This window comes from Pomacea canaliculata, linkage group LG14 (genome assembly GCF_003073045.1).
Source record: "Pomacea canaliculata isolate SZHN2017 linkage group LG14, ASM307304v1, whole genome shotgun sequence".
NCBI lineage: Eukaryota > Metazoa > Mollusca > Gastropoda > Architaenioglossa > Ampullariidae > Pomacea > Pomacea canaliculata.
Window position 1 is genome coordinate 592,010 of NC_037603.1, and position 22,198 is coordinate 614,207.

A 22,198-nucleotide genomic window follows, 5' to 3' on the forward strand; every position below is an offset into this window, starting at 1 on the left:
ACACAGCGGCAGGTGACTGAGGTCTGTCTTGAGCAGCGGTCAGCAGGTCCTCATTAATGTGGCCAGTCTATTCCTTTGTGTCAGCAACAATTTTAGTCTCTGTCTCTGCGTTAACCAGCATGCAAGGTACCCCTATAAACAGTCCTACCCAGTGTTGTGCCGAGTGACACACATCACGCACCTTGTATCATTAGCACGAAGCAAGATGTCTTCAAGGCTAAAAACAGCGACAACCATCACTGCCAGAAGCCCGGTCGTACTGTCTGTCACCTGCAGCACTGATATGTATGGCCGCCTTGACACTTAATTATGATCACAGGATGTTTAGTTATTGTGCAGCGAAACAACAGAACTCTCTCCCTTTCCATACCCGCCACCTACTCACTATTGAATCCTTTACACGTGAACTGAAAACACACCTCTTCCGTAAACATTACTCTGTGCTGTTGTCATTTTTGATTGTTAATATGCTCTTTGTTTTTCCTGTCCCTCGTATGCTGTCTATGTTTTGTTCTTGTTCTTAAGCGCTAATTTTTAATTAAACACTATTCTGTAAGAGACGTTGCAAGTAAGTGAGGAGTATTATCTAAAAAAAGAAAGTATGGCAAAAATCACCCCTTCCTAACCTTCAGGACTGTTTACTCTTTAGATTAAATAAACCATAGCACTAAATTATTCTACAAATACTAAAGAAAAAGGCAAAAAACAATCGCGGATTGCATGGCTATCCAGAATTTTTAAACATCAAATTTTCACACTCGTTTGTTGTAGGTTCTGTGGTCCGGCGACAACAGTGACTGTGCCATGCACATGTCCTCCACGTGTGAGTGTCAAGACCCTGGGTGAGGCCGTGTGGTGGACAGGAGAGTGCTACACTGCTGTAATAACACTCTTCCCGGAGCAAGTTCACCTGCTACACACGGCGCCTCCCACACTCTTTGTCACCGGACGCCCGGTACAGGTAAAACTGTGGTGCTGCTGCTGATGGCCATAGAGTGGCTGCGATGTGGTCACCACGTCTACGTTGTCAGTACGTGGAGGGGGAGTCGTGCAGCGTGCACCATGTTGTATCACCTGTTGCTGCAGACAGTAAAGACACAACAGTCAGCAGGTGTATCACCCGGTCAGCCTCACCTCCTGCACTATGAATTTTATGCCGGTAAAGACGTGGAGAAGGCCGTCAACGACTTGTCACAGGCGACGAGCGGAGGGTCGTTGTACGTCCTCGCTGATGAAGTACAGAGTGAGTGGAGGTGAGTTGTACAGCGTGTGATGTGACGATAGACACACAGGTAGATGCCGTCTGCACCTCGATCCCTTTCAATTTGCATACAAACAGCACAGATCCACTGACGATGCCACACTCACTCTTCTGCACAATGCATACTCTCACTTAGACAGGTCTGGCTCCTATGTACACATTTCTTTTTATTGATTTTTTTCTGCATTTAATACTATACAGCCCCATCTGTTAGCTCTGAAAACTTCTTAAACTTGATGTCAGCCCCAAACTCATCCTGTGGATTGTTAACTTTGGTAAAACGTTCCCAGACAGTCTGTTTCCAGCATGCACTCTCTCTTTCCAGAAATACATCTGTTGGGAGCCCTCAGGGTACATGTCTCTCGCTGTAATCTTCACCCTCTATACAATGACTGTCGTGGCACTGATTCATCTCTCTTGATTAAATACTCTGATGATACTGCTCTCCTAGACCTCTCCAACTCACACCTGCCTATGTTGATGCAGTAGATAAATTTCATAAATGGTGCACAGAAAACTATCTTGATCTAAATGTAAAGAAAACAAAAGAGCTGGTGATTGATTTCAGACGCAAGAACACTTTTATCCCTGACCTCTATATTGATGGTGCCAAGGTTGAACGTGTTGATCAGTACAAATATTTAGGAACTGTGATTGACGACAAACTCACTTTTAACACCAACACAGAGGTTATACACAAGAAATGTCAATCTAGATTGTACTGTTTACAGAAACTCCGTTCCCTGGATGTCAACAAAAAGGTTTTAAGTGCTTTTTATAGATGTTTTCTTGAGTCTGTGTTGACATTTGGATTTTTATGTTGGTATGGAGGATTGAGAGCTAGTAATAGGAATGTGTTAGATAGAGTTGTGAGTGTGAGTGGGAAGGTGATTGGGGAGAAGCAGGAGTGTCTGAGTGAGTTGTATGAAAGACGAGTAGTACGGAAAGCGAGAGTGATTGTGAAAGATAGAACACATGTTTTAGCTCAATATTATAACCTTCTTCCGTCCAAGAGACGTTTTATTGTACCCAGAGCTTCCGCTGCCCGTTCTCGGAATAGTTTTATACACCAGTCTGTTGTCTTACTGAATAAGTGTTGGAAGGATTTGTGAGTGTGAGGGTGTGGGTGTGTGGTTTTGGGAATATCGTTTTAGTGTTGTTTCTTATTTAGTCGGGTATTTACATGGACTGTAGGTGTTTGTGTGAGATGATAGTTTGAGTGGAATTAAGTTGTTATTAAGTTTTTATTATAAGTTTTATTATCAGCCAGTTGTTTTACCACGTCTTTTAATTTCTCCTAGTGAGATAATAAAGTTAAATTGAATTGAGACAGTCTCAGCTCTGGTCTCACTGTCAGGACAAAATCCAAGAGATTCAAGGGCTGATCGAAAGCTGCAAGATCGATATTTTGGTGAGTTTCAACACTTTAAATGAACGAAAGACTCATTTACTTTCGACAGTCTATTTTATAACTGTTTTTAAAGTTTTCAACTGTTTTATACAGAAATTCAATAACTTACATAACGCATATCTCAACCTGCTTCGTTGATAGTTGTCATTTTAAAAATGTTTGTTTTGGATTTTACCCTCATTCTGACCTCCAGGTAGCTGATAATTACATAGGAACGGAGGTCATCGTGGACACTTTCCTGACAATTTGCAAATTGGAGTTGGCCAAGAACCCGGATAACTACGTCACCACACCCACCGGAGAGATTGTCGTGAAGCTAGAGATCTCTGACGACGTCTGCAACCCTGTGTGCTTCATCAACGGACGATGCGACAGGGGGCAATGTGTCTGCAACAAAGGTTTTATCGGCGATAACTGTCAGATAGAAGATGAACCACCTAAACTGCTCGGCATCCGAGGGTGAGGAGCAGAACTCGATTATGATGATAGTGATAATAAGGACAACAATGATGATGAATTTCTTAAGACGAACGGATCATGTTTTATTTCCCAGAAATTATTTTTAAAAAAAGAGGATAAATACTTGAATAAGATATCTTAAATACCGATTCCTATCACGAACATTCTAGAAGATGTGTGTGCAAACAAACAAGAGGAGTTTCTTAACGCAAATAATGAAAAAAGTACTTGATTATTAAAAATATACAAAAAAGTACTGCTTCACGACTTCTATCATGTACTGAGCTTCTTGTTGGGTTGTACACGGAAAACTAAGCAAATGAAACATTACTACAACAGGTGTTCGCTTATCTTGTTTTGTACAAGGTCCGGCTTCTGTGACTTTAATGAACGGCCATGCAAACAAGTCTTCATCAACGCTGAAAATATTCAGAATACGGCGACGATGGCATGTAAAATTCAGGAAATTCTGGTAAGGTTTTGCAGATGTTTAAAGCAAATTAGACTTTTCTCTAATAATTTTAAAATTTGCTAGACATTTAGAAAATATGAAGATATAGTTTGTATTTCTAGGACGATGGATCAGTTTCCGAAAGGGCTTCCATGGAAGAAGCTGTTTTCCTGACTCTTAACAAACTCGGCTGCTTCTTGCCTGATGCTGGCATCAAAACAGGTGAGTAACCTGTACCGAGCTTTTAATTCACTTCTGATGTGTGGTTCATGTTACTCGATCTTATGTAATGCCTACGCCGGTCCTAAACACTTGCAACTGCCTCCGAACAGTCTTTATTTTATAGTCAGTAATGGAAACACAGAAATGAAACGTATCTCTTTTCAAAACCACTTCCATTCTCTCCATACAAACATGTTCACAGTAAGAAAGAGAAGATTTCTCTGTTTTGATTGGATCATCTGACATGTTGACACCAATGGTGATAATAAAATATCTATGTTGAGATGAAGGTACTGTTACTGATATTGTTCTTTATTTTTAGAGAAGTCTATTAAAAGGTTTAATATCACGGTAACCATCGATGGCCATCGCTATAGCAACGCAGTGAACATGACTGTCTACGACTCGTCCTGTCAGAGCTGCACATGGGTGGGATGCCGGATACTGGTAGCTTTTCTCCCGTTTTCTGTTCTTAATATAGACACGATTTGTCTTATTCTCAGCTTCTGATTAGACACCTTCAGCTCCTAAGCGTATAAAGTCTTTTCCTAGTAAATCAAATATTTATTCATAATATATTTCATGTTCAACAACGTCAATGAAAATTATCTTCATATCTACCGCTTTCATCGTTTCAAAAATGAAACATAGCAGCAAAAATGTTTTATTATAACTTAAGTTTTTTCGACTGTAGTCGGTTCTAAGCGACTGCTGCTAACGATTTGTGTTTTCAGCCAAGAACGTGTCTGATCAACAACCTGTGTTTCCAAGATGGAGAACTCAATCCGAGGAATAACTTGCAGGTCTGCAATGTTTCTGCGAGCACGACGGAGTGGTCTGCCGTGCGTAGAGTTCTGTGTAAGAATGACATTTCGACGATTTTGTACGTTGTTTTAAGGTGGAGGGAGTTTGTTAGCAATATTCTCCTAATATCGGAATCCAAGTTACTAGACTTAAAAGTGACTGTCATTTCTGAAAGAGCATCGTATCACAATATCTAAACTGCTTCTCTAATGAATTGCACATTGCGTTAAAATTTTAGAGAACAAAGTATTTTCAGCATGGTTAAAAATGTCAGATAAAAGAAACTTTCTTGATATTTATATCTGGCCTGATGCTGTTTTCAGCGGATTATCCAGTCATCATATCAGTGAACGTGAGCAGGTCAAAGGACAACACCCAGTTAAGATGTGTGGTCAACGCTGATGCCACAAGGCCCACAGCCAGCTTCCGGATGGCCTGGGGTATCGACGGCGACTGGCGTCAAGAGTCGGTCCTCCCCAGTGGACATCTGGAGGCTGCCATCAACGCGTCTGACGTTAGTCGCACTTATCAGGTCAGTTATAGTTACTTAGTATTCTTGCAGACTGATAGGCTGATTAAACCAATGTTATACTTACGGCTTTAATGATGGTGCTATGTATTTATTTAAAACTGATCATCTAAAGAAATTTGATGACTAAAAATGAGTGATGTGCAACTGGCCCTTGGTTCTTAGAGAGTTTTCATTTGGCATTGGCGCTGTGCAGAATGCTACTCTAAATCGGATAAGTATCGTCCGTGTAGATTTTGTAACAGTACTTCTGTTATTTTAGCATCTAGGGCTAGTCCAGTGAACCAGAGTAAGTCATACGTATATTTCGTCGGAAAGAGATACCACGCATTTGTAAGCTGCAGAAATGATTTGATAGTTCACACCCGAGACTTGCTGGAACCGTCCGTCAAATATCTTTTCCCGTATTTATATTAGAGGTTGGGACCCCAACTTAAATGGTGGACCTTGCCATACCTGCGTGAATGTGAAGGGTCACGAAGGTGACATTCTTGCTGTTAACCCTTTTGTATGTGCGTTTAACATGTGTAATTCTGTGTGACCACCACACGTAATTTTGTTAGCGCATTGAGCTCGGTATATGATATGGTAGATATGCTCTATAAGTGCCCTGTTTTTATTGTATTACTGATACTAGTAGTAACACATATTCGACATATCACATAATATGCATATTAATATCTACAGGTGGTATGTCGTGCACGTTCAGTGTTCACTGACAGAGGCATTTTCAGTCCTTACACCTACAGCCGGCCTTTTGTTCCATGGTGGTGAGCTTCGAGTCTTTTCCTTGCTCAGTAACCGAATGATCAAAAGGTTAGAAGGAAAGTAAATGTTACCTTAGCAATAAAAATGAATGTCTATTTTCTGATTTATTTGCAGTTCTTAATTTGTGACACACACATACACACTGGCAAACTATAACCTTAGTTTCTTGTCAATAAACGATTACAAATACCCAGGGCTGATCAATGAAAACTGTAGAACTTTCTGAACTACTACATACCTTTCCTTTTTCATTGATGTAAGCAGAAAATAATTCTCGCTTTCCATATTGCTTCAGCAGTATGAGAAAACAGTTTCTTGATAGTTTATTACCTATGTTATGGTGAGAAACTTTGTTGTAAGGTGAGAGGACCTGTTTATGTAAAACATTACTAATACCCAGCGCCGACCAGTGAAAAATCTATAACGCTGAGCTACTGCATACATTTTAAGCTTTTTTTTTTCTTGTAAACAGAATATAATTGCAATTTTCATTTTCTATATGGCTGTATTGATCTGATAACCCAATAGTCTGCTAGCTTGTTACATGTGTTATGGCCAGATGCTCTAGCATCTATACATCTAAGTTCGTGTATTCAAATTATGAAATAAAGGTTTTATAAAATCACATAAAACATTGTCGCTGTTGCTTTTGCATGGGCATTCATATTCTGCTATAGTTGTACTTGACTGAAGATTTATAGGAGAACTAACTCTCCAGGTAAAAGTAATCAATTACTACACATGTGCGGAGGTAGACAAAGACGCTCTCTTTACAAAAATGTTGAAACAATCAGCCGTCAGTAACATATCAGGATCATCTTAAAAAATAAAGACAAACATCAATCCCCTACCCTAAGGAGTCAGGAACCCATTCTCGCCAGCAAGGTCGACTTGGGGAAGTTTGCTGCTCTAATCGGATATTGAACCAGAGCACTCTCTGTTCGGATGACAGCGTTGTAACCACTCGGCTGTTCGCTTCCCCATCATCTTAAACAAAGAGTTCATTTCAAAATAGACAAGACGCGAAGTTTCCGTGACTTGCCGCGTTATCATTGTTGTTAACCTTTACTTAATCGCAGATAAGTGGGGAGGACGACTGAAAATAACCAGCAGAAGTCTTGTTATATGCATGGGTGGGGGCACTATCTCTTTTTCTCACAATACATCATTCACATTTATAGACCATACTTTCTCAGTACTCGTTGTCCTTATGCTTTTCACACTTTGCAGCATACTCTCAAAAATATATGATATCACACTCATAAACACACAGAACCCACAACTGTTCCCTGTCACATCGTTCTCAGTTGTCTCCCCTTTTCTCAGTCCTCTGCATTTCCTGTCCGTTCTCTCACTTTAGAGAGTCGTGACTACCACGCAAGTTTTTTTCGGAGAATCGGGTTATCATTCTTGTATTCTGCCCTAAATAGATTAAACAGAATGTGTTAGTAAAGCTTTGTCCTTGGCATGCATTTTTGAAGCAGTTAAACAAAGAGCTGACATAATGATACAACTAACATGGCAGGTCATCGCAGCTCTACTTCACTCTTTGTTTTGAAGTGGTGGAGATGATCATTAAATAGGTTAAAAATAGCGCCCTATTTCTACATTAAATGGTAAATAGAAATAATTTTAAGCATGGCTGTATATGTTGTTTCCTAAAGCAGTTTGTCTTAGATAAAAATTCAAGTGTTTCAAAGTGACCCTCATTTTCTTTTAATGTCGTACTAGTTTGAATAAACGAAATAGTTCTGTCTTCACATGACCTTTCACCTATATCTTTCTTTCTACCTTCTTTGGTTGTTTTTTTTTTTTAACCTACCCCGAAGACGTGCCACATTCGCTGAAGCTAAGCCCTTAAAGCAATTAAGAATCAATTAATCCGACCCATACTGCAATAACTTCTTTCTTAATCTGAATCTTACATTATAACTTTTCATTCGCACTAGCTGAAGTCTTCATTTTCTCCATTTAGTTTATGTGGTTATGTCAGTATACTCTCAATTACTGTCCATGTTCGGATGTAAAATAACGATGATGCTGTACATCTGACATATTTGCATTATCGGAAATCACTAAAGGTGTTATAAATGTTAATGATGATGGACACTGATCAGGGTGAATCGTATCAAACATTTGTGTGCATGGGAACCCGGGGAAACTGTTCGGCCTGGCTGGTTGCCTTTAAAGTTCTCAGTGCTGTCGGAGGTGAGTAACTCGCTACTCGCCAGGAAATATGGCGGCCTTCCTGTGTGCAGCCACCTCCAGCTGGTGTAACTGACCTTTTAGGTTTTCTTCTTTATGATGTAAGGATTCTCCATATATATGGTGTTGATGTTTAGGATCATGGTGAATGAGAAGTTTGTGCAAGTGGATACTTATATTCACACATGCTGCAGGAAGTGCATGTATATGTACGTGTGTAGAGAATTTGAGAATAAACAGAAAACATGAGACGTTTCAAACCACAAATTGAGGCCTAAGCCTGTGTTGCTAGTCTGTGTCCTGTTCTACCACAGAAACTGCATGAATGATGACAAACATACTTCACATATTGAACCTAGTCTGTTGTCATTAATAGAACATTTAATGTCTTGTACTATAAACATTACAAGACATGCCTAATTATTTGTACATAGAGTATTCTGACAAATCTCCATTAAAACCATTTCAATGCTTTGGAAAAACCCGATAACATAGACTTTGACAGCAAACGTTTGTTCACTGCTCACCTGTCGTGATTCCGCCATCTTGACATCCTCTTTGTGATCAAGTTGATGAGGGGTAAGTCACATACTCTCAAAAATATATGCTTTTACCGTCTACTTGTTTGACTTAAAACAAAGATTAGTAAATGTTATTTCGTGTAGTCACACCGATGTAAGTGGAATGCAGTGAACACATGAACTACTTGAATACAGCGACACCACAGACTAGCGGACCTCAAGTGACGACAGACTGTAAGTGTTTCTGTCTTCAGTCATTAACGGTGTGAGCAGTAAGAGACAGTGTGGTTAATAATAGCCAATGTAATCAGTATGAACAATAATGAGCAGTGTGAACAGTATCGAAATGTACAAAAATGTATCCACACAGTCTCTCGCATTTGTACCTAATCAATCACACACACACGCTCTCACCTGTACATTTATATTCTCCACATGCTCCAGCTCACCTGTAACACTTATTCTCACTTGTGTTTCACGTCTCTTGCATATCCTTGCTTAATAACTTTTCATTAGACAATATTATTCTGTTTAGTCTTTTTATTTACAAATATTTCTGGTAATCAGCAGATATATTATTTCTGTTTACAGAAAAAAGCTGTGTTGTTATCGGTTTAACATGTCTCTTAAGCAATGAGCCTTTTGGTCTTGGGTTATTTTAGGACCGGACAGTCATTGATGTCTTTCCTATACCATAAAGCATTTCATTGGTATAATATGACTGTACAATTCCATTTTGTCATGTCACTATGGCTGTTGACTGTCAGTCGACTGTCTAGTCTGTCATCACCTACACGGCATCGGCTCAGCCGCCATTAGCCAAGCTAATAATAGAACAGACACACGGCGACCCCAGGGTAGCTTCTGACACCCGGGGTGGAGAACGTAGTGACTTTCCCGTTCATGTAGAACTCACACTGTCACAGTGTCTTCACACTGCAGTGAGTAGAAACTGGGGCGAGGGGCAGTATTATTTCCGTAGTTTGCTATCGTAATCGCCTAGCGACACTAACAAACTAGTTTATTCATGCCGACCGATTGTTTTCCTTCTAATAAGTACCGGCATAGACAATTATTTTGTTTTTGAGTGTTTGTCTTGTATATTCACATAAAGGTAGAAGAATATATATAAGAAAAATAAAACAAAAGTGAGTCTTCATCTTTATTAGTTTGGGAGATATTGCTGTGTAAAGATCGTGATTTCCGTCACAGCCATTAATATTTATTATTTAATCATGTTTGAGGCTCTTCCATTTAGCATTGTGAAATCTTACAAGCCCCAAGTACATTGTATGACAAGTTAAAAACACGGATTTCTACTGATCTGACTGAAACACTAATTTGCAAGCTGAAAAAAAAACCACATTCAAACTAAATAAAGGTTTTTCGCTTGGTCATTTTGCATGAAGACACCAAATTTCTTTTCAAATACTTATTTACTAAATACACCTAAACGGGTATGTTGCTAAAGTAACCACTATATACTAGTGTTCCAATTTTTGTACAAACTTTAAAGGTCTTTTGTGAGATATGCAGCTTCAAATATTACAAAATTATCATCAAGTGTTTTAAGGCGAAACATTTTTTGTGATAACTTTAGACAACTGTAATTTATAATCTATGGGTCAAAATGGGTTTAAATTTAAAACACCGATAGAAAACACACGTATGTGTTAGTCTGCGTTATTTTATATTAATTACTTTTACATGTAGTGGAGTAAAGTGGTTGTTCACAATGTTGACTAAGTATTTAATATTTGCTCGGGACACTCATGTCCTTTTACTCAACTCAAACTGTTACTTTATAGTTGAATAAATTAGTGTTCAAAACACTGTGTGGCTAATTTTTATCCCGTTGTAAGTGGGTGCTTTTTCATTCATTTTCTTAAACAAGAAAAAAAAATGAAAACACGTAAATGTATACAACCAAAAATTAAAAAAAAAAAAACAATAAAAATTCCACAACCCAGATCTCACATTGCGATAAGAAAACTGTAAACTGCATATTTAGTTTGATAATTTTAATATTTTTACTGAAGGTCGTTTAGCTCTACTTTCCATGTACAATTGTTGTTGGATGTTTCAGAAATATCCCCATGCAAATACAAATATATTTTCTACTTTGTCTTTATCAGGCTCTGAAGACTACGTGTATGTGTTATTATCAAAAGCGATTTTTTTTTACAAAAAGTGTGATAATCGTTACATGTTCATTCCTTATATCACATTAGTTGCAACATGGAAGGTGTCATCCTATACTTGAACACTCTGTCAGTGTTTTATAAATGTGGACGGTTGTCCGTGTGAGGCAAGATGCTGGGCGCTTGCTAGTGGGACAGAATAGAATTAATATGTATGTTTAACTAATGCTTTAAATTGATAAATGTAATAACTGTATAAGTCAGTTTGGACACATACCTTTGTGTTTTAGTCTTCTTCCCTGGAACAATAAAAATGAGGAAGCAGGTTGTCGCTATGGCTCTGGGGGTGGGACTTACGGGTGGTGAGACCACAGAAGTTAGTTTGCTGTGTAAAGTCCACAGCTACGTAGTCAACTATATGTGAGCCTCCATGGGGAAATCTCCTGTCAATCTTCAGGCTTCATTTGTAACCACTACGCTACAGAGCGTTGCTTGCGATGATTACTAATGTAACCTACTTGTAGTTTGACATTCTCTCTGTGGTTTTGTCCCTCATTTATTTTACCTTTACCTGTCATCAGTTTCAGGCCTTGAGCTATTTTGCCTGTCGCAATAAACTCTATACAGCCCTTCATATTGTTTAAAGGTTGTTGAATTAGCCCCAGAACAAGTTTCGTAGCTTCCAAAGAATGAAGGTTTTTACTGAGCGCGGTCTGCCAAGGTCGCTAACGTCACGCTTTCAAGGCTTCCAAAGTTTTCCCCTTCAGTGAGACGTTTAGGAGAAAAAAATCAACCCTACTCTGCGTGTTTTCTAGGAAAGGTGAACAACTGACCACCCATTTAAATAAAGAAGCTGCTCATTTACCCCTCCGAAAACTTTAAGTGGCTCACACAACTACATACTCATTCCATTCTCACGAGCTCATACTGTCTTCGCCGTCACAGGCTGAGGAAGCGAATCGTCCACAAGGTCAACCTTGACACTGAATATGGGTTGTATACAAAATGTGTGTGTGAAGGTCCAGGAAATATTTGATTCTTGACATGTTATCTTGGAAATGCATTTGTTTGTGGCAGAAATGTGTTAGGACCGTGAAAAGTGTTGTCGATAGCAGTTTCCATCTGACTCAGTGCTGAGGAGAAGCAAAATGGGTTTCCTGTCTGCAACTTACTTTGTTGTATGAGAGGAAGCCATCTGTAGCCATGTCTGGACCTCAGCCACCTTCATCACAACAGGTGAGACAAAGAGGACATCATCTACTGGCGGGTATGTTGTGATGACAGCCACACAGCCTCTACTGACTAGTAGTGCCGGAGTGTGAGCAGAGCAATAATTTATTTAGTTTTCATTAAACAGCATTATCAGACTCTCGTTTCAGATGTTTTAACAACAGTCCTCTGTTTATCAGGCTAATCAGACGATATGTTGAGGCTGGACTGGTGTTTGTAAAGGAATCAGAAAAAAAGAAATTACAGAGAATTTACTGCGGTAGTGCAATCATTTACTGAGAGAAAAATACAGTTGTAAAAATCTAACAATCATTTTGGCTAAAAAATTTCGTCATATTCCCCAACTTATCATGTACACTCAACCATTTGCTTTATACAAAGAACATGACTATTCGCAACTCACAAGATTGGCAAAAAATATCTGAAGACGCGAAACTTAAAGATTTGCTGACTGAAAGCAATAACTGACACACTTAACACAATATTAAGCAGATCACCTTCCTCCAAACAAGTCTGGTCACAATCAGAACACGAGGAAATCTCAGGAACCTCAGCTGGGTCAATGGTCAGACTAGTCCAGTACGAAAGTAAATACTGCAGATACACAATTTATACTGGTAGAGCCTTTCAACGAAGCCGTTACATCAAAGAGAAGGTGACCGTTGTGAGATGCTTGTACACACACACACCTGGGCACCCTACACACCCGGGGACCTGACACACCTGGCCACCCACACACAAATAATTCGCCATTCGCCCACCTTCTCGTCTTCCCATTCACTCAGACGGCAACGGTCTGTGACTACACGTGACTTTGTGATTGTAAGTCGTCATGACGACGAATACGAAGTGAAGTGTGTGATATGAGGAGGGTGAGCTGCCTGATAACAGCAGTCTTGTAGTAGTGTCGTCCACTAAAGCAGGCTGTACCCAAAGAATTGCAGGAAGTCACTGACCTTTTCATCAACACTTATCATTCTAACTTGTGTCCTAGCCGTGGGAAAGAATTTTATGAGTTTTTGTCAAGTAATACAGTCACGTGACAACTGCTACGTTTCTCTTTCCATGTCGATACCTTAACGTTCACATGATGTCACTAGCGTTTTTATAAATTTACATACATTGTGTCCTGATTATAATTTCTTTCTCCTGTGTCTAGCAACAGGTCAAACGCCAGAAGGCCGCTGGTGGATGTCGGGTCAAAGTTTACCTACACGCCGTGACTGATGCACAGGCTGCACTTCTTACAGATGTGGGTGAGTTGTATTTATATACACATGAGTTCTTACAGATACTGGTGAGCTGTTGTCGACATTCAAATGTGCTTAAAGGTCTCAGTGAGTTGTGTTCATTTCACGTGTTTTAAAGGACTTCACGCAGTAGTTGTCTCGAGAAAGCAACACTATAAGGACAGTGAGGAAAATAAAGACGAAAGAAAAAGTTAATTAGTTTTATGATGAAAATACATTTAACTTTTGGATTCGGCTTAGTAAAGTGACACAACAAGTAGCCATGTTAAGAGTGACAAATTATTTACAATTAAAATACATCCCATGCTTCTTAGGAAGTAAACGTCCACTTGAAGAGATCAGTAAGAAGACAGGCACTGATATAGAGTTCTACCCAGACACCTCACCTGTACCAGGTATGAAGATTGTCATCATCCGCGGTGTCCCATCTCAGATCGAGATGGTTGTCAGACTCATCCTTCAGGTGACTGGTGCTCAGGTTAGTGTAGTAGTGACTACCATGTGTAGACGAGGGCTATAATGAGCAGTTAATACATACCTGTAGAAACTACAATCAACAGCAACAACTTAAAGTGAAAATAGTAACAATGGATGATGACAGCTAACAGTAAACCAAGGTAGCTAACAAGGACAATAGCTAACAATGAATTGCTGTAGCTACAACAAAAGGTATAACAATAGAAACAATGATCAGCAATAAAAACTGTAAGCACCAAAATACCGAGAGAGTAACTTAAAGAAAATAAATTAACAACAATTATGATTACTCAAATGATGAATTCGAATAATAGAGTGATATTATGATTAAAAGACTAGACAGCTGAAATACGTCAACAGCATTTTAACATAAAATTGTTTGTATCACGTGAACTACGTTGCTATTGGGTTGTTGAAAGAGTCACGAGGAAGATTTGCAACAGATGGACCTAATTTATTTTTAGAAGTACGAGAGTCGTTGGAATCTGTGCTAGAGTTTCTCGTTTGACAGCTGACAATTCTAAAACATATTCATTCAATAACAAAAATTGTGCGATTTGGTTGAATTTTAGAGATTTTACAACAAGCTGAAGATGAAAGACCGAGCTTTGCATTTTCGTCATATTTTACTGTTTTACTTTCGTAAAAATTGCCGACATTATGATTCAAATAAGACATCGAAAGCAGACATTCATCAGAGCGATGTGTGGTTGGCTTTTAAAGTTTTTAAAGTGGACAGATTGAACGAATCCATCATCCAGCTCTCATTAATCGTAAAGAAGTCGTGTTCCTGCACGACAAAGCAAAATCACACACAAGATTGATCAGCAATCACAATTTATTGGAGCTTGGATGTGATGTGTTGCACACCCGCCATACACGTCAAACCTTGATCTGTCAGATTTCCACTTGCTTCACTCTCTTCAAAACTCTTTGTGTGGTATAATATTCAGTTAAAATAAGGCTATAAATGAGCAATTGTTAGTTTTTGACCGATAAAGACAGGTCCGTCTATGAACAAGAACATATTAAGTTTACTAAAAGATAGCAAAAGGTTGTCGAGCAAAACGGCCAATATATCATTGAATAAACTTGACTTATATAAATAACTTTCCTCACACAAATATAGAAGTATACATCACTTTTCCGACAACCCAATGACTTAAACGCAATTTATGAAAAAGATACAAACGTGAACAGTGTTGAGGCCAAGTAAACTGTTCTTACTTACATACAGGACACACTGTCAGCACAAGCCCAGACATTCTGGCTCCAGTGGGTTGAGGCCGCGTACCCTGACCTCGAGTCTCGCGCCTACTTCCTGCCTCCTGTCTACTTCAACCGCGTGCCGATGACTACACAGACCGTTGCTGGTCAGGATGTCATGGTTATTGACTCCACATCTGAAAAAGCTAGTAAAGGAAGTGGTCTTCTAAAAAAACTAGAATCTTTACTGAAGTCATCCAAAAGACATGAACCACAACATCAAGCTGTATTACCTTCAAACACTCCGGTGATGACTCCATCACAAACAGCTGAGACTTCCATTTCTCACATTGGTACAACCCAGGGCAGTGACATTAGACATGACACAGCCATGAAACAAGTTCTCTTATGTCTTCAGAGTTTGTCAGAAAAGAAAGGAGAAGTGTTAGTTGGAATCACTCGGCTTGACTTTGGACAATATCTGAATGAACCTTGTTTTTCTGTGGCGGCTGCCCAGTTACCCCGAGCCTCCAGCCTGCCTCCTGACTTGCCACAGAACTGGAAACAGGGAAAATTTGATGTGCTTCTTATTCACCGACATTACGGTCTTGTCGTCTGCAATGTGATGTCGTTCGGTGACATGACAAACGACCTTAAAATGTCACAGGAGGATATTGTCAAGACCATCAGAAAGAAGCTGAGAGACGCCGTGTCACAGCTGAACAAAGCGGAGGCCATGTTGTCTCACCTGGTGTCTGATGTCTGTCCCGGTCTGCGCATCACCAAGACCATCGCCGTCCCTAACCTCACGACTGACCAGGTACAGCAGGCCATCTCTCACGACTCACAACTCACTGAGGTAAGGATCAGTCTTCCTATTTTCAAAAGAATATATGTTATTGTTTTGATATTATAATATTGTACATACAGTGGATATATTGTATAATTGTTTTGCTTTCCTTTTCGTACTGCATTTGAATTTAGTAAAGTGATGTCAGTCGTGTCGGAATTTGGTTGATATTAGCAGACGAGTAGAAAGAAGAAAAGAACCATTTTATGCCGAAGTGGATAATAACCCATCTATACATACACATATCTTTACCTGCTTTTCAGCCTCTTATGTACAGTTACATTGAAATATACAAAAGCAAACCCTCTTATTTCAAAGAATAGGGTTCTAATAGCCTTAAGATCCAGAGAGGAATATACCAGTTTTATCTCTTTTATGTTAAAAAGTTTGAGTGACCTGATCTTTTGCCGACCTCTTTCAAAAGTTGTTCATAATACAAATTCTGTCAAAGGACCTGCATTGCTGTCTAAAAACTACTGACCCCGCCGACATCGCTGGTATGTGTCTGTGCTGTGATCAGCTGTGTGACCCCAAGACCCCGTGTGACGTCAGTAGTCACGTGTTAAAGAAACTCGGCAAATGGTGGACACGACGTGTGGCTGTGTCTGGGCCTGACAGTCACATGACACGTCACGTGTACAAGACACTAGTAGCACGGTAAGATACACTGTGTACAATTAGTATCACAACATCAACTAACACTGTACGAGTGTTTACGTGTAAATAACATGTTGATATCAAATGTACGTGTGGTGACATTCAGTGGAAGACTGACATTGATATTGAGATGACAAGATGTTAGGTCTACTATCATCACATCCTCCCACAACCTCCCTCATCTCACTAATCGTCACTAAACACTCTTGAGCTTTGAGCCACTCACCAGCTATTTATGTTGTTTACTTTTTAAGTAGCTGGTTGTTGTGTACGCTCTGTAAATAAACATGTTTATAAGACACAAGAGACACACAGACTGAACAAGTCTCACACACAGTAAAGTATTCAAGAATGTCTGTCTACTGGTCTCCAGTCACCTTGTGAGTGTTTGTCTCATCAGCTTAAATATTTACTGTATCGGCAGCTTGTGGTTTCTAGCTTTGAAGTCAACTTGTGACATTGGCTACAGGTGACAGCGTCTACACGTGTAGTGATTGTAGACACAGAGACACTGATGTCATGTCAGCACACTAAACACGTGTCCGTTTTGCCAAAGTTTATTCCAAGTACACAAACACATAGTTAGTATCGTCTCATGTCCCATTGTCCTGTCAATAAGACATTTGGATGGTTAGTGCTTACATTGTTCATCTGACATAAGTCTTATTTATCTTATTTGTGTAGTGAAACATGCCTAGAAAGTGTGTTTCCATGGAGAAAATGAAAATGTTTCAGCAGATGAAGGTGTTGATGATCTTGCCATCGACTGTGGTGCGTGATTGGTTGTAATAAATGTCACGTTGCGTCAACTAACGTCTCGCGTTACGTCGTGACCGTACGTTGTGTGTCTGTCGTGACGTGAGTGGAGTTCTAATTAGCGGACATACGCCTGAAGCGATGGCTGCTCCTACATCAGTGACAGCGACACTGCCTGACCTTTGTTGATCTTAGGGTAACCCTTCCAGAGGCTCTCTACTCCGCCTTCTGTCTGTCAGTTTACCCGCGCGTCCGTCCTTCTCGTGAGAGAGAGAGAGAGCAGAAGTGCAAAACCCACACTATAGCCCTATCACTACTCTTTCGTGACAACTTGTTTTCTCTCTACAGGATTTGGCTTCTTACCAGCTTGTGCAGGGAAGAACATAAGTGTACTCAGTGTGTCTGAGTGTGTGGGTATCGTATTTAATACTTTCACCTCCTCACGACATTGTCAGTCACTGGGAGACTGTAACCTGCCGCAGCATTTACAATGCTACACAGAAATATCTACAATGTATGCGAAACTGGCTTATTTTCTACTTGTTGCCTGACAAACCTGAAAGTGCGGGAAACAAATAACAGGGGAGAAAAAAAAGTAAAGAATGAATTACGAGATCAACCTGAATTTCAAGCATTTCTATCGTAAAAGATTGTTTAAAAGCTTGTGAGGCTGCTTGACCTCGGCGTGCGAAATGTTTGGGACATTAACATTGCCATCTTAAGGGTCATGAACTTTGTGGCCGTATCATGACCTGCAATTAAGCCGTCAGCTATGAGGATTGTATCGCCAAGACTAGTTTCCATGTTCAGTCAGGTGTGTCGGACGTTGTACATGACGGTGATGATACTGGCGATGTGAGCCTGAATGATGAAGTTGTACGAGATGACTGGGACACAGTAACCTCTGGTGCATCTAAATTTAACTTCGACGATTTTTTTTATCTGCGACGAGAGCTTGGAAACTTAAGGTGAACTTTCGCTTGACAAAAGCTGCGTATGTGACACACTGTGGAGTTGATGGCGACGCGGGAAGTGACGACGACTACTATTGAGAATCAACAGGTCCACCACCAACAAGTGTCCGAAGCCCTCACAGCGCTGGACACGTGAGGGAAGTTTGTCTTCAGGCCCCTGGTGGCAGCGACATGTTGGGACACGTGCAACGTGCGGAACACGTGATGTTGTAAATACGAGCACAACTCACAGGACAGGCCACCTTGGATGAGTTCCTCCCCACGGGAACATAAAGTCTTGTCTACACACGGTCACAACCTTGCTGCTCACATGTTGGACTTTGACATCGTAATATGTTTAGACAGGGTTGTGACATGCGGTGTCTGTCATACTTTCTCCATGTCTGGATGTCACCTGAAGCAAACAAAGTGTTTCCTCTATGTCACGTTTATTATGGCGGTCCTTTGAGAAACGTGAAATCGAGGTTTTACTGTAAATATTTTATGAAGATTGTGTACAGTTTATAATTGTTATGTGAGGTTACTGTGTTTATTCACTCAGCTAAACTATTTTCACAAAGCTAACAATAGCTATTGTTTCCCGGCTGGCGTTCGATTGCGGAGGTGACAGTATTTATTGGTGAAGAGAATAAAGTTAGAGAGAAGAATTCATGCTTTACCGCGACATGTACAACTCTTATAGTAGACAGTAGACCGTTAGTGACAGAGAGAGAGAGACAGGATTTAGTAACTACTTCCAAATTTTTGTTGTGTTTCTTATCATAGTAGTAAACAATGTAAATCACTCAATATATATATGGTTCGTCATTTTGATAGTAAGATGATGTCAAGCATCCAACATTTGTTTGTTGTAGGTTCTGTGGTCCGGCGACAACAGTGACTGTGCCATGCACATGTCCTCCACGTGTGAGTGTCAAGACCCTGGGTGAGGCCGTGTGGTGGACAGGAGAGTGCTACACTGCTGTAATAACACTCTTCCCGGAGCAAGTTCACCTGCTACACACGGCGCCTCCCACACTCTTTGTCACCGGACCGCCCGGTACAGGTAAAACTGTGGTGCTGCTGCTGATGGCCATAGAGTGGCTGCGATGTGGTCACCACGTCTACGTTGTCAGTACGTGGAGGGAGAGTCTAGCAGCGTGCACCATGTTGTATCACCTGTTGTTACAGACAGTAAAGACACAACAGTCAGCAGGTGTATCACCCGGTCAGCCTCACCTCCTGCAGTATAAGCTTCATGGCGATCGCGATGAAGACATGGAGAAGGCCGTCAACGACTTGTCACAGGCGGCGAGCGGAGGGTCGTTGTACGTCATCGCTGATGAAGCACTGAGTGAGTACAGGTGAGTTGTACAGTGTGTGATGTGATGATAGACACACAGGTAGATGCTGTCTGCATTTACTGGATTACAACTATTTGGTGCTTAACAGGTGATGTTTCCTCAACAGTTGTGACACCTGATGGAGGTGTTGTGTTGTCAACATAGATTTGTTTTGAAAGATCGGCTGTTACACAGATTGTGTTGCAACACGTGTCATTATTGTGACATCATTGATAACAATATACACAAGACACAAACAGAATCACACATTAATAGTAGTACACAGTGTAACGCGTGTAGCTACATCCTGTGTTACAGACTCAACAAGTTCCAGACTTTGTGTGAGTTGCTGCTGACACGAGTTCCTCGTCTCCATCTTTGGATGGCAAGTTGTTTCCATGAAAACGCACCCGCCGGCTGGCAAGTGGAATATTTAACCAGACCCCTCCGCTCTCCTCCGGCCGTCGTCAGGGAAGTCGAGCAGGACGAGATGATCACAAGCGACCGTTCTGTACTGCCGTACAGTGAGCGAGATGTGCCCGACCACACATACGGCCCGCCAGTCACACGACTGTATCACCGAGGTCAAGGTCACTCAGGTCGCAGACCAGTTGACTGTGTGACGTGCGGTCGTGAGGTGGCCAGCTTCCTACACAGTCTCCGTGTTGGTGTTACAGGTAGGTGTGTGTATTGTGTAGTGTAACGTTGTTTACAGTTAAACACTTACCTATGTGATAAATAACGAACGGGTGAGAAACAGTCTTGTAAATAAGACTGTGCTAGTGACGTGTGTCTCTCAGTTTACGTGATGACGTCACGATGCTATTGTTTATATCCATGTTGACAGGGAGAAGCACAACAACATCTACAACATTGACCTCTACCAGTGGCGGCACAACACCACCCTGTCTACAGTGGAGAGACGTGCTGGTGTTGTACTGGAATGACGTTAGTGATCAGTCGGGTGTGGTCACAGGACTGCAAGAAGCGGGTATCCCAGTGCGGGTGATGACGGATGATGACATCGAGGACGTGGTCACGGCCGGTAGTGACGTGGTGTGGGTGGCGATAGGACATCGTGTTCGTGGTCTGGAGAGAAAAGTCGTCGTCTGTTTGAATGATTTCGGTTACTTAACCTCTTCCCGACTTGACCTCATGTCCCGCTGTACGTCACAACTTGTGATTGTCTCCTGACGACTATAGCTGCTAGAAGGTGACTGACACTGACACTGACACACCTGTCACCTGCTGTAGTCGTATGTCAGTCTCTTACACCAACAATTTTATTTTAGTGTTTGTCCTCTTCTACTCTCAGTCTATCATCACGTCATCACCTTATGATGTAATAGATATGACGTCATTACTGAATTTTACATCACGAGGTCCGTGTCTCTGTTTACAAAACAACTATGTAGATCGGCTGAAACCCGCTCTAGGTGACCCCGTGTCCAGCACTTTCCTTTCATCTCCGTTTCCACTTTTATTCTGCAACTTTCCACTGGGCGGCCTCGTTTTCTTCGTCCGTCTGGAGTCCATCGTAGGGCGACTGTGGAGAGGTCTGCTGTCTGCTGGCGGCGCACATGTCCAATCCATCGCCAACGCCTTTGTTGAACCTGCGTGGTGATGGACTCGGTTTCAGTTCTTCGGTGGGGTTCTTCGTTGCTGATGGTGTTTGGCCAAAAGATGTTAAGTATGCGACTGAGGCATCTGTTTTGGAAGACGTCAAGTCTGTTACTGATGGTTTTCGGCATCGTCCATTACTCTGATCCTTAAAGGAGGGTGCTGATCACATTTGACTTGAAGATTCTCAGCTTGATCTTCTCACTGATGTTTTTTGCCTTCCATGTGCTTCTGAGTGAGGCGAAGTCCTTATTGCTTTCGCCAGTCGTACTCGAATCTCCACCTCCGCATCCCCGGTTTTTGACATTTTGGACCCAAGATAGGTGAAACTGTCAACTTCCTCAATCTCTTCTGCATTTAGTTTGATGCTGTCTTGGACTCTGGCGTTTACACTCATTTTTTGTTTTCTTTGCACTGGCCTTGAACCCAAGGTTTGCAGCTGTTTCTGAGAATGCATTTGTTTTTTTCCTGCATGACTTGGTGGCGGTGTGACAGCAGGGCAATGTCAACGGCAAAGTCCAAGTCTTCCAGCGTTGTTGTTTCTGTCATAGTCAAAGTCCATCTGATCCCTCTCCTCTCACTGTCGGTGGAAGTCCTTATGATCCAGTCCACAACCAGGATGAAGAGGAATGACGACAGACACTGACACAAAGACGGCCAAGGCAAATTGTGTTCTAAGAATCATCGGTGATGACGAGATTTCATTACTAAAGCACCTTATAAGACTGTTCTGTTGTTCTGTGCGTGTTTACGCTTTCATAAGACATAGATAACACATAGCAGTGTCAGCAAAGAGTGTTCTTGTAAATCGCAGACTGACAAGTTTTCACTTTGGGTGGCAAGAAGAGGACAAAATGTCGGTTTCTACATTTTGAGGTTGTCACGAAAGAGTGGGGGTGGGGCAGTAGTGTGGGTTTGCACATCTGCTTTTACTTTAGGAATGACGTAGTCTCTCTAGGTATTGCGCCATTTACGCGGGTGCGGATGGGAGCTTAGGCTTGTGGTGGCTGTGAGGCTGTAATGTGTCATGTGGCTTGATTGACGAACGGAAGCATGTTGACAGAAAGATCTAGATGCCAGCTCA

General features: G+C 41.1%; 1 protein-coding gene and 2 long non-coding RNA genes across 3 annotated transcripts; 2 read left to right on the forward strand and 1 right to left on the reverse strand.

Annotated features, from left to right (window-relative positions):
* Window positions 1-1,102: 1,102 nt before the first annotated feature.
* LOC112554965 lies at window positions 1,103-2,889 on the forward strand. The gene is made up of 3 exons (XR_003097364.1): window positions 1,103-1,253; window positions 2,563-2,672; window positions 2,866-2,889. It is a non-coding gene; the product is annotated as an uncharacterized LOC112554965 (long non-coding RNA).
* LOC112554966 lies at window positions 2,865-7,270 on the reverse strand. Its single transcript, XR_003097365.1, has 2 exons — window positions 6,757-7,270; window positions 2,865-3,059 (listed from the first exon to the last, which is right to left on the reverse strand). It is a non-coding gene; the product is annotated as an uncharacterized LOC112554966 (long non-coding RNA).
* An 877-nt stretch (window positions 7,271-8,147) lies between these two features.
* Window positions 8,148-21,933, forward strand: LOC112555476. The gene is made up of 8 exons (XM_025223910.1): window positions 8,148-8,689; window positions 11,850-12,008; window positions 13,162-13,258; window positions 13,567-13,730; window positions 14,967-15,794; window positions 16,237-16,442; window positions 19,027-19,082; window positions 21,929-21,933. The coding sequence occupies exons 2-8, from the start codon at window positions 11,976-11,978 to the stop codon at window positions 21,931-21,933; spliced, it is 1,389 nt and encodes a 462-aa protein (XP_025079695.1). The 5' UTR covers window positions 8,148-8,689; window positions 11,850-11,975.
* The last annotated feature ends 265 nt before the right edge of the window (window positions 21,934-22,198 follow it).